We start from the raw sequence: 20,485 nt of genomic DNA, 5'->3' as shown, positions 1-20,485 counted from the left end.
TGGTTTTTGCTAAGTATAGTAAATGTATTTGACACGTATATATGTATACATGTTACATATAGGGTTGTATTTCTTCTTTAAGCTCTTATCAATTTATTTATTAAGTCTAGGTACTTCTTAACTGCCTTTCCCCTTTTCCCTCTGTTTTGCGTGGGAACCCACGCGGACCAATTTCTTGGTAAGCCTCTGTTGTACCAGAGGCCCAACATCCTTTTATGATCGAGTCCGAATGAATTAAATGCACTGAAGGCTCAACCATGGGTGAAAATGGTAACTAGCGGTCTTTGGTAGGCCCACTAACCTAAACTCTTCTTCTTTATTTTTGTAAGTAGTATTTGTATATGTAAACAAATGATTGTAATTATTGAAACCCGATGGTTAGGATTTAGGAATTTCGCGTAGAAGGTTAGGAATATCAGCAAATGATTTTTAAACTTGACTTAATAAAAGATAAACGATGCATGTAATCGGTAAATGGATTTTGGGCCCAGTGATTTATAACTGAAAAAAAGATATATATGTATGTATATCTGTGATACGATATGCATATATGTATATGAATTTGACGATCTTTTTGAAAGAAAACTAGAAACGATACCTACGATATACGGGATATATATATATATATATTTACATGGATATAAAAAGATTAAAAACAAAATTGTTTATGGCTTGTCTTTTAAAACAAAATAGGGAATAAATTTGGATACAAAGGAAATGGAAACTGATTTCAGAAAATTTATAAAAAATGAGTTTTCAAACTTTTTTTTTTTTTTTTTGGGAAACTTAAGGTTATTCCAATCTTTTGGTCAGAGTACCGAACAAGGTCATTTGAGACGCTCTCTTCTCTCTCCTCAAAGTTCATGCAAACCCTAATACTACAAACCCTATCCTAGCTGTAACATGGCCATTTCGGCCACTGGTCTGCTGCCGAGTGGCCAGCCGTCGTCGGCGGCTGACCAGCCACTCCCTCTAACCTCCTCAATTATATTTCCACCCCTACCTCAATCCAATATACCACCTTCATCTTCATCTCAACCAAACCCTAATTCTTCAAACCCTAACGTAAACTCTTCTAAATACCCTTCTTCTTCAAAAAGCTTTGCCAATACATTAACGGGTAGAGAGGAAGTCTGCACAGCAATAAAGTAGCAATGTGAGCCTATACCTAGGAAGAATCTAACGTATATTGATGGTATTCCAATGGTGAAGTGGATCGAGGCTGAAATCAAAAGAATGGAGATATTGGAAGACCTTCAACATGTAGTAATAGACAAATTTTCTCATGGGTGGCCTGAGTTGGAAGAACTACGCAACATTATACCATCACAATGTGGTTTAAAAGGTGACTGTAAGATTGGTTTATTTAGGCCAAGACATGTATTGATCAGATGCTCACTGATGGAAGATTTTATCAATCTTACGTCTAGAGGAGAATATTATTTGAAGGCTAAAGATGGTGTTACTTATCAGATGAGGCCCCTTATTTATGATTCTAAGTTCAAAGTGGATGAAGAAACATCTCAGGCAATGGCGTGGATTTCTTTTCCAAACTTATTACCTACTTTCTTTGTCAAAGAATCTTTGTTTACTATGGCTTCTGCTGTTTGAAAGCCTTTACAGTTGGACTTGGCAACCATAAACAAGACTCGACCTAGTTGTGCTCGTATCAAGGTCCAAGTTGATCTTCTTGCTGAATTACCTCAGTTTCTGATGTTGGAAATAGAGAATGAGGATACAAAGGACATCAGGAAGATGAAAGTCAAAATTCAATATGATTTCTTACCAAAATATTGTACTGAATGTAAGATTCAAGGCCATTCTAGAGATGAGTGTAGAATCCTTCATCCTGAATTGAAGAAAACAGCAGATGTTGAGGTTACAGGCTCAGGTAAAGGGGTGAAGGATACAGGAAATCAAGAGGCACAAGCTGTTAAGGATAAAGGAAAGCAGGAGGCACGTAGATGGTATCATGGCAGAAATTATCATATGGTGAAGTATGTCCCAAAAGCTAATACTTCTGATAAGGGGAATGAAAGCAAAACTGAGAATGCTGATGCAAAGAATAATGCTGATTCAGAAGTACAAGTGATGGTGCAAAACAAATTCGATATGCTAAACACTATGGAGGAAGGAGAGATACCAAGTACAAGTACATCCAAAGCCGAGGGGGAGAATTCTAATGCAAATGGCAACAAGGATGGTCAAAGTAATCAGGTGGAGACTAGGCTGAATAATGCAGATACTACTCAAGTTTCCACACAAGGTCAGTTATGTGATCAGGAAGTTGTGCCAGGCATTATTCAGGAAAAAGAAATTCATAGCTCATGGGCTGATGAGGTAGAGGCAAAGAAATTGAATACAGGAGAAAGGCAATATGAACATGGAGAATAAAGTAATACTGATGGAGACTATAGTAAAAAGGACAGTGTGGAAGAATCATATCATGGTGGCACCAATACAGCAGAAAAGGAATTGAATACAGGAGAAAACCAACAAGAAGATGGAGAACAAGGTAAAACTGATGGAGAATCTATTAAAAAGGACAGTGTGGAAGAAGGCACCAATACAACAGAACAGGGAACAAGTTTGAGGCAAGTAGAGATCCCAGACAAAGAAGAGGTGCAAAAACAAAATGTTCATCCAGATCATGATGAACATGTTGATGTTGATGATACAAGATTAGATGGAGTAAAAGAGGCTACAGAGGGTTCTCCCTCAGTGATAATTCATAATCCTGAGCAAAGAGAAGGAAAAGTGCAGGAAAATGTGCAATCAATAGAGGCAACAGTAGTGGATGTCACAAGTGACAAGATGAAAGAGCAGGTGTATGTGGAGCAAGATGCAGATCCACCAGATCATTCTTCCTTAGAAAAGGCAATGGTGATTTCACATACTGACTATCAACAGATGACATTTTGTAGAAAGTCTTCCCCAGTCAAAGAACTACATGACCTGATCTCTCATAATATAGATGGCTTGGAAGTAGAGAAGGATGTCAAAGATCTCCATAAAGAAGACAAGGAGGAGAATATTAAGCAAAATAAGGAAAACATTCTTAAGCAGGCTGATATATCTCCTAATAGAAAGTCTAACAATAAGGGTCAGAAGAAAGGCAAGAAGAATGCTATTGACAAGCAAATTCCACTCAGGGTGGTATCAAAGAGGAATGCTACTAAATCTAATGTTAAATGCTGTTAAAGTCATTCATTTGGAACATTAGGTCAGTGAAGACACAAAACGCCTTTCATAGGGTACAAATGTTAAACAGACATCACAAATTCTTTTTGATTGCTCTCATGGAACCATTTCAACAGGTTAGGACAATAAACCATTATAGAAGGAGGTTGGGCATGTACTTAGCCAATGCCAACTGTAATGGTAAAATATGGTACTTTGTGGATGATAATATAGATGTATAAGTTCTGATGGATTCCCCTCAGCAGATTACTTTGAAGCTGTTTTTACAAGATTTGAATCAGCATCTTATTACTACTTTGGTATATGCTAAATGTAGTGCTTCTGAAAGGCTAGAGTTGTGGGAGGATATCTATCATCTTTCCAATACCTTATCTTGTTCCTGGTTAATAGGAGGAGACTTCAATGTGGTTCTGAATGATGAAGAAAATATAGGGGGAAATCCTATTCAACCTCAGGATATAGAAGACTTTGCTTTTTGCATAAACTCCTATGATATTGAAGAGGTAAACTTTAAGGGTAGTCCCTTCACTTGGTGGAATGGTAGAGCAGATGAAGCATGTATTTTTGAGAGATTGGATAGGATGTTGGTGAATTCACTGCTTCTGGACAACTTTGGAAGTATTGAAGTGGAACATCTTGCAAGAACTGGATCAGATCATGCTCCACTTCTGTGTACCTATGGTGATAAGAATCAGAATCTAGTCAGACCTTTTAAATTTCTATCATTCTGGATAGAACATGTATCTTTCTTGGATAAAGTCAAGCTGAATTGGTCCACTTGGGAGCTTGATGATCCTTTCATAAACTTCAAAAGCAAGATGAAAAAACCGAAAGGAGTGTTATCTAAATGGAGCAGGGAAGTGTTTGGTGATATATTCAAGTAGCTGATCATAAGGGAGGAAATAGTGAGATTAAAGAAACAGTTGTTTGAACAAAATCCAAGCCAAGTAAATAGAGTGGTTTTGCAGAAAGCTCAGGCTGAGACTAAGAGATATTTGCATTATGAAGAAGAGTATTGGAGACAAAAATCAGGCCTGGATTGGTTTGTAGATGGAGAAAAAAATACTAGATTTTTCCATAATCTAGTAAAGGGAAGAAGGAAGAAACTGCAGATAAAAAGAATTCAAAACTCAGATGGTTCATGGATTGAGGATGATGATCAAATGGAAGATGAGGCTATGCACTTTTACTCTCAACAATTTTCACAAGAATAGTTAATTGGAGATGAAAATTTGTTGTCACTCATTCCTGTTTTGATTGACCAAAACAGAAATGATCTTCTTTGTCAAATGCCTAGTGTTGATGAAGTCAAAAAAACTGTTTTCAACCTTAGTGGATCAAGTGCTAGTGGACCTGATGTTTTTCCTGGAATTTTCTATCAGATATGTTGGGACATTATTAGCTTGGATGTATACAAGATAGTGGTGTCTTTCTTTCAGGGTCATACTCTTCCAAAAGTCAGTCACTCACACAAATCTCGTTTTACTACCAAAGAAGGAGTTGGTTCAAAGTTACCCAGACTTAAGGCCTATAAGTTTAAGTAACTTTATCAACAAAGTGATGTCAAGAGTGGTTCATGATAGATTGGAAACTGTGCTACCTCAGTTGATTTCTATTAATCTAGCAGATTTTGTTCAAGGGAGAAGCATTATTGAGAATGTGCTATTGGCACAAGAAATAGTGACAGACATCAGAAAAAGGGGCAAACCAACAAATGTAGTAATCAAATTGGACATGGCAAATGCCTATGATAGAGTATCTTGGTCATATTTGATAAAGGTACTCAGCAGAATGGGATTTGCTAGTCAATTCATTGACATGATTTGGAGGTTGATTGCAAATAACTGGTATTCCATCCTTTTCAATGGTCAGGCCAAAGGATTTTTCCATTCAACCAGGGGTGTCAAAAAAGGTGATCCACTTTCACCTGCATTGTTCATCTTATCAACAGAGGTGTTATCAAGAGCTCTAAATGCAGAATTTGACAATGCTGAGTATGTGGGCTATGGCATGCCTAAATTGAGTAAAAATATCAATCATCTGGCTTATGCAGATGATACTATTATATTTGCATCTGTAGAAGGGGAGTCATTGAAGAGAATTATGAAGATACTGCAGGAGTATGAGGCAATTTCAGGTCAGTTGATCAATAAAGGCAAGAGTGCCTTTTATATGCATCACATGATTTCTGGTGCACTGTCTCAGCAGGTGGAGCAGATTACAGGCTTTAAACGGGACCAATTTCCATTAAAATACTTGGGATGTCCTATATTTCATTCAAGGAGGAAAAAGGCATATTACAGTGACCTTATCAAGAAGGTGAAAAATAAGCTGCAAAATTGGAAAGGAAAATTTCTCTCTTTTGGTGGAAAAGCAGTTCTTATCAATAGTGTGCTTCAGAGTATTCCAATATACATGCTGTCAGCTGTTGTTCCCACAAAATATACCATTAATGAGCTTCATAAAATCTTTTCAAGGTTTTACTGGAGTACTAAGGAAGAAGGTAAAAGCAGGCACTGGTTCTCTTGGGACAAGGTTTGTTTACCAAAAGAAGAAGCAGGATTAGGATTCAGATCTCTAGATGATGTGTCTAAGGACCTTTTTGTCAAATTATGGTGGAAATTTAGAACATCAAATACATTATGGTCAGCCTTTATGTGGAATAAATATTGCAAGAAGAAGAAGCCTACAGAAGTGCAGTGGAAAGGTGGATCACAAGTATGGAAAAGAATGATAGAAGCAAGGGATCAGATGGATCAACAGATATGGTGGGAACCTAGAAATGGAGCATGTGATGTATGGGAAGATAATTGGACTAAAATTGGTTCACTCAAATAGGTAATACCACCAGATTTTCAGATTGACACCAGCATTGAAGAAGTATCACACTTTATGAATGCAGAAGGCTGGGATGTACAGAAATTGCATGACAAATTGCCAAGTAATGTATGTGATCATATCCTACAAGAGTTGAGTATAGTGGAGCATTCAATGGAGAAAGATAAAGCCTGGTGGATGGCTTGTACTACAGGAGATTTCACTGTAGGGAGTGCTTGGAATTTGCTCAGGAAAAAGGCTCAAACATCAGCTCACTTTTCAAAGTTGTGGTTCAAAGGAATTCCATTCAAAATATCATTCTTCCTTTGGAGATTGTGGAAGTTCAAAATACCAGTGGATGATGTACTAAAGAGAATGAATATCAGCATTGTATCTAGATGTAGATGCTGTCTGAACCCTCATCAGGAGGAGACAGTTCAACATTTATTCCTAACAGGTGAATTTGCAGCAGAAATTTGGCAACATTACAATGCTGCTGTGGGGATAATTGTGCAAGGATTCAGATTCATCAGACAATAGTGCAATGGTGGTATATGCAAGGTCCTACAAAACTCAAGTCAGTTATGCAGGCTGCACCAGCATTCGTATGTTGGCAATTATAGAAGAGAAGAAATACTATCATGCATGGGGGTAAGATGAATAAACTAAAGGTGATAAATGGGATCAACTATAATCTACAACAACTGGTGAAGACATTATATCCTTGGCTGAGAAATATTCCACATGATTGGCCCCACATGGTGAAATATTTAGAGGATTACAGGCCTAGAATAGGATATAAGATGGTGCAATGGAAATTTCCTGATGCTGGCTGGTTCAAGTGCACTACAGATGGGGCATCTAGGGGTAATCCAGGGTTGAGTTCAGCTGCTTTCTGCATTAGAGATGAGGTTGGAAACCTGATTTATGCTGGGGCAAGAAGAATAGCTGATAAAACTAACATCACAGTAGAATCTGTAGCTATATTGGATGGAATTGAGTTCTGTATTAAAAATGATTTGGTGCCTGTAATGATTGAATCAGATTCTCTATCCATGATAAACATTATTCAAGGAATATGGGAGACCATGGAAGATCAGTATGGAAGTTAATAAGATCAACTTCTGGAGGAAGAAGGGACAAGTGCAGTTTGCTCATATCCTTAGGGAAGGCAATGCACTTGCTGATTTTTTAGCTAACCTAGTTTTTGATTTTGCAGGTACAGTTCATTTTCATTCATTTGCTGAGTTGCCAGCAGGTGCAAAGAAGATTCTCAATACTGATAAGATGATGATGCCTAATTTCAGAAGCAAGATCTACAGAAATATAGAACCAAACTGATCATATGCATCTGATCTCTATATACATGCCAACAAGTGATGACACGAGATTCAGTTACACAAGGAAGTAAAGGTTCATGATAACAGCTTCATAGGATTGTTGTAGTCCTAGTTGGATGACTAAGGTTATCCTTGTTAGTGTGTGGTATTAACAGAAATGTTCATTCTACTAACATGATCTTCTTAGTTACCTAGTCTAGCTACAAACATTCAACATGATCTCATGTGTAAGATTGATCAGAGACATTGGACAGTAAAGGACAACAACCATGAGGAACTTCATACCACACTTCTTCTTGAAAGATTTTCAGTGAGATTAGATACCATATCACCTGGTGAGAGCTTGAGGTGACTAATAATGGCATCAATCCAAAGAAGGAGTGTTCTTGTTTGCAGTTTTTCATTGTTACACTTGGCTGTTCAAACAAGGCTTAGACTTTACTTTCATCTCCTAGGATAGAGTAGTATAGCTTTTTACATCTTTCTTTCATTTCTTTTTGTTCTGTAAATACCTTTATTTATTTTAATAAAATCCAACAGCATCAGGATGATTGGCTTTGACTAAAAACAAAATCAATCTTTTGGGCTCAAAGCCCAACCTCATGTTAAAAAAAAAAAAGAGAAAATACATTTTAGCTTTAGTTTGAGATAAATGTTTGAAAGTAGTATATTTTTGTTTTTTAAAATAGTATATGGTTGACCTTAAAATTGGACAAAGAGGCAAAGAAATTGCTAAACCTTTTTCCACACTTGTATAAACCTAGTGCATATTTATAAAGGGAATATACTTAATTGTTTCTCAAAAACTATAAAGATTAAATTGGACATAATACTTGGGACTAAATTAAGTTGAACTCTACCCAAGGGAAACCTTGAGTGTGTTTTTAGTCCGGAGAGTAATATGACTATTTAAACTTTGTAATATCTTCAAAAGGAGAAACTTTTTTTCAAATAAAGTGAATTTTTCCAAAAAGGAATTATGATATGCCATGACAAGTTTATATAATAAAGTGAACTCTTTTAAGCAAATAATTACAATAATCACAAATTGAAGCTCGTAGGTCAACTGTATTCTACGGATCCTTAATACTAGGGAACTTAAAACCTTCCTAGGGGATCACCAAAACCCTCTCCTCGAACACTGGTTAAAAAAGGATTTTTCTCTTATTTGATAAACCCTTTTAACTTGGTTTTCCTAATTTCCCTTATAAATTAGGTGGCAACTCTAAAAATACAAAAATTTATAGCCTTTTCGGTACTTTTTGACCTTTCCCCGAGCTGTTTAGCTCACTTTTGACCTGAGGGGATCGTTGACACATTGCTCAAGGTATTTAGATATGTTTCAGATGACCTTTTGCAAAATCTGGGCTTTAAGCGAAAAAAGTTGACTCAAAGTTGACTTTTGAATAAACAGAGCTTTTCGAGATTTCGTCAATACCGCGAGGTCCGGATGGTCATTAAGAACTTGTTTGCTTATTTAGTTCAGTTCCCAATGCACTCGGTGCATTTTGGAACCTAGGTTGAGAAGCTGGATTTGAGGTATCGGGGGTTGACTCGGTCAGTGAGACTTTCGTTGGGAATTTGGAGGCCACGAGTGCGTTTGTACCGTGTTTTTACATGTTCCTGCATATATGGTTTGTGAGCAGATGACCTTAGGTGATAGTTGGGATTTTCAGGTTGAGATTGTAATTTGGGAATTTCCGGTTTTGGTGGCCGCTCTAGCGGTACCATTGCCGCAGCAATGGCACCGCTATAGCGGTAGACTTGCCGCAACAATGACCAAGTGCAATATGGTTGACCGCCATGGCGGTCTGAGTTGTCGTCAAGGCGGGATCGCTGCAAAAGCAGTATCAGGCAGATCAATTCATTAAATGAGTATTAAAAGCCCTAAGTTCCTCATTCTTCATTATTTCCACTTTGGAGTTTTTGAGATCTTTTCAAGGTGATTCTTGGGAGAAACTCTTGGTGTTAAGTTCTTCTATTTTCTTTGTTATTCAATTTTCCTTAATCACCTTAGAATTCCATTACCATGATAGTTCCTTAAGGGTTTGATGATTAAAAGAGGGTTCCATGAGTTCTTCTTTCTAGGCTTCTAAATCTTGATTTATTGGTTGGGTTAGCTTATTTAAGCTTGGAATGGATGACTAGAACCTATTATTGCATGATTCTTCCAAATTAATGGCTAATTTATGGTATTGGAAGTTAGGATTTATACCCAAATTTGGGGGTTTTGGACTGAATCCTAATTTAAGTAATTTGCTGGTTCTTCTATCTTGTAATTAATGGGAATTGATCACTTAGAGCTTAATTTCTTGTTGAGGCCTATAGATTCCTAATTTCCCCTTTCTAGTTCATAAACCCCATTACATAGGTTTGGAATTTGGGTCTTGAATAGAAGTAGGGTTTGATTGATATTCTTCTTGATTCTAATTTTATGATTAGAATATGCTTAGACTTTATTTATCTCAAGGCTCAAAGGAAAGGAAAGACTGAAGTTTAATTGTTGGAGACTTTGTTGTTCGGCCTTCCAGGTAGGTTATGGTTTATCCTATGGTGAGACTTCGATTAGCGAAGCTTATATTTAGACGATATTGTCAGAGAATGCACGTAAACCTTCAAGTATGAAGTCGGGTTGGATATTGCCTTAGGTTGGGATGTGTAATTTGATTTGGGGCTAGCCACCCTGTTGTGTCATTACTTATCTTGTTCTATTGTTGTTAGCTCGGTGCCACATGGAGATAGTAGATATTAGTGACTATTGATATATCTTGATGATGATATTGTAGCACCTTACTTGTTGCTATTTTGAGATGAGGATTGTGATTCTATTTCGGCTTATTGGATAGCCTTTTATTGATATTGTTGGCGTGCCCATGTGTGGTACTTTTGGTATTGACTTGATTAGTGACATTGAACTCATACATTACACGCATTCTTATCCTTTATGATATATTGTTGATACATTGATGATATATAAAGAAACACTATTATGAGCTGGGCTCAGTTGGATGAGATTGACGTGAGGACCGATGTCCAATGGTTTTCCCAAAATCGAGGTATGAGTGCTGGTAGCGATTGCAGTGGTCTTTGCCGGAATCGTGAGGGTACATGGATTTCACAAGTCCCCCATGGATTGTGCTGCCGAGATTTGATGTTCCATCATCAAAGTACATATGTACCGTGTATATGCACTACATTCACACGTCATACATTATTGAATTTCATTGTATCATTTGGCTTCCTGCTATATTCTTGTGATTTATTGGGATACCATTATGATATACAGATTCAGATTGGATATACTTAGACTTGGCACGATTGGGTTTAGATGCTATAAGGTGATGACATGTACTTGGTTACTGGCTCGTGTGGACTTATACTGTGTTGATTTACCTATTTATCTTACTTTATTGTCTTATATGTAATAGCTAATCTTAGTTGTCCTGTAATACCTAACAGTACTTGTTGTTGTACTGACCTGCACTTCCTGCATTCTTTTATGAATGCAGAGTTCCAGGTGGGTTCGACCTCTACTCCTCGTGGCTGATAGTAGTTGATGGTTGCTGTTTCAAGTCTTACAGAGTGAGCACGAGGATGTTCGCCGCCTTGAAGATTCTTTTTTTATTATGTTTTTCTTTCTGTCCAGAGATATGATTTTGAGACAATTGATGTATTACTATTATTCAGACTTGTAGTATTTTGTTAGATGCTCTTATATGACAAGACCAGATACTGGGTGTATTTCTTTACTTCCACATTTTCTTATATCACTCTCGTAAGACTTATGTTATTCTATCTCTTCCGCTTATTTATTTATTTGTTCGTGAATTTATTGTTGTTGGGATAAGGGTTTGCTTACCGAGGTGGGAAAGGTAGGTGCCCACGCGACTTAATAAAATTGGGTCATGAAAAGTTGGTATCAGAGCCCTAGGTTACCCGGTCTATAATACAAGAGCGTGTCTAGTAGAGTCTCGTGGATCAATAAGATGAGCTCCGTACTTATCTACGAGAGGCTATAGAAGATTTAGGAAACTTCACTTTCTTTCCTTCTTTCGTGTTACTTTATTCTAATAGGTATCTAAAACTATCGAATTGGTATCTCACTCTTATCTCTTCTCTCATAGATGGTGAGGACTAGTACTACGATAGCCCGAGACCAGGTGCCAGAGCCCACAGCTACGGCTAGCACCAAGGGATGAGCGACAGCTAGAGGAAGCGATCGAGCTAGAGGCCACAGGGCTGCCCCAGCCAGGGGCAGGTCTCCTACGGTAGGGCAGCCGCATGAAAGATCTCTGTCTCTGGAGCCTAAGGTCCAGCAGGGTCGAGAACAAGCCGTTGAAGATGATGTGGCTCTTGCATGGGCACACCACGAGGCCACTTCAGAGCAGATGATGCAGGATACTATGGCTTGTGTTCTACCCCATTTGGATGCCCAGTAGGCTGTCGCTGGTGTTATCTCTTCGGGTGAAGGATCGCAGACTAGAGTTGGGGCGCAGACCCTTGAGCAGAGAGTGACTCATGCAGCGCACCCTGCTACGGCTATGGCTCCATGATTGTATGCCGTACTAGCTCCGAGTGATGATGTTAGACCCATGTCGGGCCTTATTATGACCTTGACTGATGAGGAGTTAGTTGGGAGGTTTAGGAAGTTTGAGCCGCCGAGATTCTCGGGTACTTCTGGAGAGGATGCGTATGAGTTCATCTTGGATATACATGAGTTGCTACGCACGTTGGGGATTGTTACGTCCCACGGAGTTGATTATGTGTCCTACCAGTTTCGCGGCGACGCGAAGACTTGGTGGAGGTATTTTCTTGCTTCTAGACTTGAGGATTCTCCTCCACTGACTTGAACAAAGTTTCATCGGGCCTTTCTTAAGAAGTATGTGCCCTAGGCTTTAAGAGAGGCAGGTAGGTATGAGTTCCTCCATCTGCAGTAGAGGGGATTGTCTGCGGATGCCTATCTTACTCGCTACTTGCATTTGGCCTGTTATTCAGCTCCCTTGATTCCTACTGAGCTTGATGGAATTCGACGCTTTGTTGGTGTGCTTGTTGGTTCTCTTTAGATTCCTTGCCTTCAGCTTGAGGCCATGAGGGCTTCCTTCTAGTCCATCGGTGAGCATGCTTCTTTAGTCGAGACCGCTAAAGCGCGCGCATTTGGAGGGGTTAGTGAGAAGAGGCAACGTCAGTTTGGGAGTTATAGTTGTTCCAGCTCGAAGGGTGACGATCAATCTTCTAGGCCATATCAGCCCTATTCTGGACGCCTGTGCATTCAACTTTATAGGCTTCCTCTAGTGGGCCACTTCGGTAGAGAGCTTCTGAGAGCTCATTTTCTCAACCATTAGATAGAGTTATTTCGGTTGGGTCTTCAGGTTCTGTCTATGAGTCTCCCTCCTCTATGGGTTGTTTTGCATATAGAGAGCCCATTCATATTGCTAGAGAGTGTCCACAACTAAGGCAGGGTCATCAGTTCCATAGGACTCCGGCATTTTCAGGTAGCTGAGGTGGTGCTCCCCAGAGAAGCAGTGCTCAGTCAGGCCGTGGTGGTTCATAAGTTTCTAGAGGTGAATCCCAGGCTAGTAGAGGTAGGTCCCAGAGTTCGAGAGGTGGATCACAGTTTGGACATGGTGGGGCCCAGTGTTACTCGTTCCCAAGTAGACTCAAGGTACATGCCTCAGATGCTATTATTTCAGGTACCATTTCTGTCCGACATCGAGCAGCATCTGTGTTATTTTATCTTGGATCCACTTATTTGTACGTGTCTGCATAACATGCCGTTGATTGAGGTTTGCCTTGTCATAGCATAGTTGTACCTATTCATATGTCTGCTCTGGTCGTAGATTCTATTGTGGTTGATCGAGTTTATCGGTCGTGTTTGCTTACTTTTATGGGTTATGACACTTGGTTAGATTTGATAATACTTGATATGGTGGATTTTGTTATTATTTTGGGTATGACCTACCTTTCTCCTTATCATGCGATCTTGAATTGTCATGCCAAGACATACACTTTAGCCAAGCTGGGCATTCCTAGATTTGAGTGGAGGGGTACTCCTAGCCCCACTCTGAAGAAGCTTATTTCCTACCTTCTGGCGAAGAAATTAGTCAACAAAGGATGTTTAGCTTATTTGGCTCATGTGCGTGACACTACTATTGCATCTCCACCCCCTAAGTCTATTCCCATTGTGAGTGAGTTCGCGGAGGTATTCTCGCCTGATTTGCCGGGTATGCCATCCAATCGCGATATTGACTTCTGTATTGACATGGATCCAGGCACTCGCCCTATTTATGTTCCGCCATATCGAATGGAACATGCCTAGTTAAGAGAGCTTACGGAGCAATTGCAGGATTTATTGAGAAAGGGGTTCATTAGAATGAGTGTCTCCCCTTGGGGGTGCTCCGATGATGTTTGTGAAGAAGAAAGATGGATCTATGAAGACATACATTGATTATCACCAGCTGAACAAAGTCACTATTCAGAACAACTGTCCTATGCTTCGTAGGGATGATTTATTGACCAGCTTCACAGTGCTTCAGTATTCCCGAAGATTAACTTGCGTTCAGGCTACCATCAGCTGAAGATCAGGGTCGAGGATATTCTAAAGACAGCTTTTCGGACAAGATATGGACATTATGAGATTTTAGTAATGTCATTTGGGCCTACTGTTACACCTCAAAAAATTTCCCGTTGATACACAGTGAATGGGCTAACGAAGAGCACGAAGTGCATGGTGTTTTAATAGGTAAATAATGACATTTGATGACCCTAAGCAAGATTTCAAAGACATCCGATGTTAGACGAGAAAGTTGCCAAGAGAAGGCAAAGCATACGATAGGTATCGGACGAGAATTATGAGTAACAAGTTGATGACGGCTTAATCATGTTTGCGGAAGAGTTATAACGTCCCTTATATTGTTAATGAAGTGTGGAACAAGTGTTAAGAAGATCCCATAAGGATTGGAGATCAAATGAAGTAGCGAGAACAAGTTCAGTGGAATGATGGGTTATACGGCTCATTATACGGACCGTAAAATGTTATACGAACCGTATAATAGATCGTAGAACCATCACAGTGAAGATCACTCACTAGTGAGATTATACGGTCAGTTATACGGACCGTATAAATATATACGGCCCGTATAATGGACCGTATAATGGTCACAGAGACGAGTGAAGGTGAAACTAGGGTTTTTCTCAAGTGAAGTGTTTGCACCCAAGGTTCATTCCTACACCATCTAAGGTAAGTTTTATGACATTTCCTTGTTGTTTAAGATATTTGAAAGTTGAAACACTTGGATCATATGAGGAAATAGGAAATGGGTCATGAATGTGGGAATAGTGTCACTTGTGAGTAAATGTTTGGATTGAGTTATGACTCTTGATACATTATGATTATAACCACGTTAAAAATGACATGGAGAACGTGGAATAGACTTTGTATATGAATGAGCGAAATTATGTGATATGACTATGAATATGGATGAATTGGGGTGACATGAGAAGTAAGGATAATGTAGGTGAACCTTATGGTCGGGTACGCTATGTATGTATATAAGTCTAAATCTTCTATAAGTCTATGATGTCTTTCAAATGATTCGATCTTCCGAGCTATTGAGCTCACGATTCTTGATATGCTACGATCGTACTATGTTCCTCATATGACGAGTAAGCCTATAAAGATAGATGTAATGAATGACGATGATAGTGATAACGATAATGATAACGACTATAGTAGCAATGACGATAACGATGACGATGATGATAGTGATGATAATAGTAAAGAGGCTTATGAACTATTATGTATGTGTATCTATGTATGGCTATTATGGAACCCCGAGCTTATAAGGCCGGGTAGAATATGTATCTATTTACGTAACGCACGCACACCTCTGCAGATGGTACGGATAACCCTGAAGCCTTGGTAGGGCCAGGTAGATGTAACCCTGAAGCCTTAGTAGGGCTAGGTATGTGTAACCTTGAGCCTTGGTTGGCCAAGTATGTATGAAACACCGATCCTTCATGGTCGGGTATGCTATGTGAATGCTATGTATATGATATGATTATGTATATGATATAGGTATAAGTATGAATATGAATATGATACGAATATGAATAAGTTTATGTATATGAATACGGCGATGAACGGAATGTAAATGGGTACAAATATGAGTACGGACACGGATAAGGATGTATGTACACAAATACGCATTAGAAATGGAAAGTTCCTATGAAAGGCAAGTAAGTCCTTATGATGATGATATTACTATCTCCCATCCTATGCTATTTCTTATGTTGTATATTATGCTATATATTATGCTTCTATGTTGATATTGATCATGCTTTACATACTTAGTACATTCTTCGTACTGACGTCCTTTTGTTTATGGACGCTGCGTCATGCCTGCAGGTGCACAGGGAGACAGACTTGATCCATAGCTACATTCTCAAGGACTACATAGCGGAGCTCCATTTCATTCGGAGCTATGGCTTTTGGGTACTTATTCTTTTGTGTACATAATTATGGGCATAGCGGGTTCCTGTCCCGCCTATATAATATGACATACTCTCCTTAGAGGCTCGTAGACATGTGTATATGGTTAGATATGCTTGTCCTTGTCGGCCTATATTTTGTACATCATTTTGTTAACCTTGTCAGCTTATGTATGTTAATATGGCGTAGATGCCAATTTTGATATAAAGGAGTTATTGTCCAATGGGACTAGCATGATGGATGAATAGAAATATATGTTTTATTATGTGGTTCACCTAGATGTAAGTGTAAAAGCACACTAAGGGGTGCCCCAGTGGGCTAGCACCGGGCACTCGTCGCGGCCCTTCGGTTGGGTCGTGACAAAAGTGGTATCAGAGTAGTTCAGTCCTAGGGTGTGTCTACGAGCCGTGTCTAGTAGAGTCTTGGTTATGGGTGTGTTGCGCGCCACACTTATAAACAAGAGGCTGCGGGCATTTTAGGAATAAATGACCTTCTTTCTTCATAAGAATCGTGCGATAGAGCTATGATATAAGAAATTCTTGTTCCTTAACCGTGTGTTGTGTATTTCAGAAATGCCTGTAAAGAGAAAGGCTACAATAGCCCAAAAGGGCACGATGGTGGCAGAAAAGCGGGCTGAAAATGCACCGCCACCGGTAGTAGAGGAAAGTGAGTCCCAGAGTGTGGCTCAATCTCAGTCCTCCCGTTCAGTACCTATATTAGAAAAGCGTGAGGGAGCCCCAGCTCCAGAACCTTCGGCCCCTCCACCGGATGCTTCAGGGCAAGATGTAAAAGAGGCCATTCATTTGCTTACTCAATTGGTTGCTGCTCAGACTCAGCGTCAAAGCACAGGGCAAGGTGATAGGGTTGTTAGTGCAAGGGCCCGTGATTTCATTACCTTAAACCCTTCGGAATTCTTTGGATCAAAGCCGGATGAGGACCCTTAAAATTTTATTGATGGGATGTTGAGGACGCTTCGGTTGATACATGCTTCGGACACCGAATTAGTGGAGTTAGCATTATATAGATTGAGAGATGTCTCGATCCATTGGTATACGGTTTGGATGGCTTCACGGGGAGCCAATGCACCTCCCTCGGTATGGGAAGAGTTTGTTGATGCTTTCCTCCGACATTATATGCCTCCAGAAGTTTGGCGAGCTAGAGCCGATAAGTTCTTGAATTTGAGGCAAGGTAGCATGAGTGCTTTAGAGTATAGTCTCCGCTTCAATTCTTTGGCTAGGTATGCTTCGGCCATGGTAACGGATATGGGTGACCGAGTGCACCGATTTGTGAAAGGCCTAGTGCCACATTTGATAGATAGGTGCTTGATTGCGTCCCTTCAGGACAATATGGATATTGCACGCATTCAGGCCCATGCTTAGAATTTGGAAGAAAGTCTACAACAACAAAGAAGTGAACGCGAGCATAATAGGGGACATGGAAAGAGGGCCAGATCTTCGGGTCCGATGAGCGAGTTCAGAGGTGGGCACAAGTAGCAGTTTTCTAGGAATTAAGGCTATTCTATGACCAGGGCACCTCCACGGTTTTAGGCCAGAGATTTGATAAATCCACTCATTCCGGGCTGAGTCAGAGCTTTTCGGGATCTCAGTTTAGAGGTGATTCGGGTTAGGCAAGGCTATCCATACCACGATGTTCCCAGTGTAGGAAGTTACATTTGGGTCCATGCCGATCGGGTTCAGATGTTTTCCATTCATGTGGTTGACCAGGCCATATTATGCGTGATTGCCCCTCAGTTCATGATAGAGGTAGGACCCAGCCATCAGGGTCGGTAGTTGTATCTTCAGCATCTGTACGCCCTATGGGGCCACGTTCATATGCGCCAGTAGGCCATGGTAGAGGCAGAGGGAGAGTTCCCAGTTCTAGCGGTCCTCAGCACCGTATTTTTGCTTTGGCTGGACGCCAAGATCTTGAGTCTTCTCCTGATGTGGTCACATGTATATTATCGGTATTTTCTCATGATGTATATGCTTTGATTGATCCGGGCTCCACATTGTCATATGTTACTCCGTATATTGCGGGTTGATTTAGAGTCGAACTGGAGTCGATCAAACCTTTTGAGGTGTCCACACCCGTGGGTGAATCAATAATAGCTAGCCGAGTATATAGAAACTGTATAGTTGTGATGTGTGATCGTCGTACCATGATTGACTTGAATGAGCTAAAAATGGTAGACTTTGATGTTATTATGGGCATGGATTGGTTGGCTTCTTGCTACGCCAATGTTGATTGTAGAATGAAAATGGTTCATTTCCATTTTCCAGGAGAACCAGTTCTAGAATGGAAAGGGAATACTGCGTCACCAAAGGGTAGGTTTATTTCCTATCTAAACGCAAGGAAAATGATCACAAAAGGTTGCATTTATCATCTAGTTCGAGTTCAAGATGTAGAACCTGAATTGCCAACTCTTCAGTCAGTTCCTGTAGTAAATGAATTTCCGGATGTGTTGTCGGAAGAGCTTCCAGGCCTCCCTTCCGAGCGGGAGATTGATTTTGCTATTGATGTGTTACCCGACACTAAGCCTATATCTATTCCTCCTTATAGAATGGACCCTTCAGAATTGAAAGAGTTGAAGGAGCAATTAAAAAACTTGCTTGAGAAAGGCTTTATTAGGCCTAGTTCATCCCCGTGGGGAGCACTGGTATTGTTTGTCCGAAAGAAAGATGGCTCCTTGAGAATGTGCATTGATTATCGGCAATTGAATAAGGTGACGATTAAGAATAAATATCCTCTTCCGAGGATTGATGACTTATTTGATCAATTGCAAGGTGCCAAATGGTTTTCAAAGATAGATTTGAGGTCTGGGTGTCATCAAGTGAGAGTTAGGGAGAAAGATATCCCTAATACAGCTTTCAGAACAAGATATGGTCATTTCGAGTTCCGGGTAATGTCATTTGGGCTAACTAATGCACTGGCAGTATTTATGGATTTGATGAACAATATGTTCAGGCCTTTCCTAGATCTATTTGTGATTGTGTTCATCGATGACATCTTGGTGTATTCTAGATCCAAGGCAGAACATGCGGATCATTTACGCACTGTCCTTAGAGTTCTTCAAACCCGAGAGTTGTTTGCAAAATTTTCTAAGTGTGAGTTTTGGTTGAACTCAGTGACATTTCTGGGGCACATTGTTGCAGCCGATGGTATTTAGGTAGATAGCCAAAAGATTGAGGCCGTGAAGACTTGGCCAAGGCCCACAACTCCCACAGAGGTTCGTAGCTTTTTGGGCTTAGCAGGTTATTACAGGAGATTTGTTGAAGGTTTTTCTTCTATTTCTGCACCACTCACAAAGTTGACCCAGAAATTAACAAAGTTTCAGTGGATGGATACTTGTGAAGGAAGTTTCCAAGAGTTAAAAGATTGATTGACCTCTGCACCAGTCCTGACACATCCAGAGGGATTGGAAGGTTATGTTGTACATTGCGATGCTTCAGGTATTGGACTAGGTTGTGTGTTGATGCAACATGGTAAGGTGATTACGTATGCTTCAAGGCAGTTACAGAAACATGAGAAGAATTACCCAACCCATGATCTAGAATTGACTGTAGTGGTTCATGCGTTAAAGATATGGAGACATTATTTATATGGTGTCCATGTGGACATTTATACAGATCATAAGAGTCTTCAGTATATCTTCAAGCAGAAAGAGTTGAATTTGAGACAACGACAATGGTTAGAATTGCTAAAAGATTATGATGTTAATATCCTATATCGCCCCGAAAAGGTAAATGTTGTGGTTGATGCTCTTAGCCGCAGATCTATGGGAAGTTTGTGTGATGTACGACCCGAGAAGAGAGAAATGGCCTGTGAGCTCCAGCAATTAGCTAGCCTAGGAGTTCAAGTAATAGACTCAAGTAGCAGGGGAACTACCATTCAGAACTCAGCAGTCTTGTCGCTAGTAGCAGAAGTGAAAAAGCGGCAATACGACGATTCCATGATAATGCATTACAGAGATACACTCCCTCAGAAAGAGGAGTCATCATTTGATATTTCAGAATACGGAGTTCTTCGATGTCGAGGTAGATTATGTGTTCCCGATGTGGCAGGTTTACGCCACCAAATATTGAGAGAAGCTCATTGTTCCCGTTATTCTGTTCACCCCGGTGTGACGAAAATGTATCATGATCTTAAATCAATATATTGGTGGAATGGAATGAAGAAAGATATAGCGGAATTCGTAGCTCAATGTGCCAACTGTCAACAAGTGAAAATCGAGCACCAAAAACCGGGCAGATTATTGCAAGCTATAGAAATTTCAACTTGGAAGTGGGAAGTAATTAACATGGACTTCATTACAGGTTTACCTCATTCTCGACGTAAGTATGATTCTATCTGGGTGATTGTGGATAAACTCATGAAGTCAGCTCATTTCTTACCAGTCAGAACGACGTACGTGGCAGAAGATTATGCAAAACTTTATGTTAAAGAGATAGTGCGACTTCATGGTGTTCCAGTATCTATTATCTCTGATAGAGGGACTCAGTTTACAGCTAATTTTTTGTAAATCCTTTCAAGAGGGTTTAGGGACCCAAGTGAGCCTTAGCACAGCATTTCACCCGTAGACTGATGGACAAGCTGAGCGTACCATTCAGACTCCTGAAGATATGTTGCGGGCATGTATGTT

General features: G+C 39.9%; 1 protein-coding gene across 1 annotated transcript; it reads left to right on the top strand.

The window, feature by feature from the left end:
- The first annotated feature begins 3,428 nt into the window (after positions 1–3,428).
- LOC132628501 (uncharacterized) lies at positions 3,429–6,558 on the top strand. Its single transcript, XM_060344278.1, has 4 exons — positions 3,429–4,081; positions 4,472–4,658; positions 4,807–5,997; positions 6,040–6,558. Exons 1-4 carry the CDS (start codon positions 3,429–3,431, stop codon positions 6,556–6,558), a joined length of 2,550 nt encoding a protein of 849 aa, XP_060200261.1.
- The last annotated feature ends 13,927 nt before the right edge of the window (positions 6,559–20,485 follow it).

This window comes from Lycium barbarum, chromosome 2 (genome assembly GCF_019175385.1).
Source record: "Lycium barbarum isolate Lr01 chromosome 2, ASM1917538v2, whole genome shotgun sequence".
In the NCBI taxonomy this organism is placed as follows: Eukaryota; Viridiplantae; Streptophyta; class Magnoliopsida; order Solanales; family Solanaceae; genus Lycium; species Lycium barbarum.
This window is presented reverse-complemented; position numbering and strand designations above follow the sequence as displayed.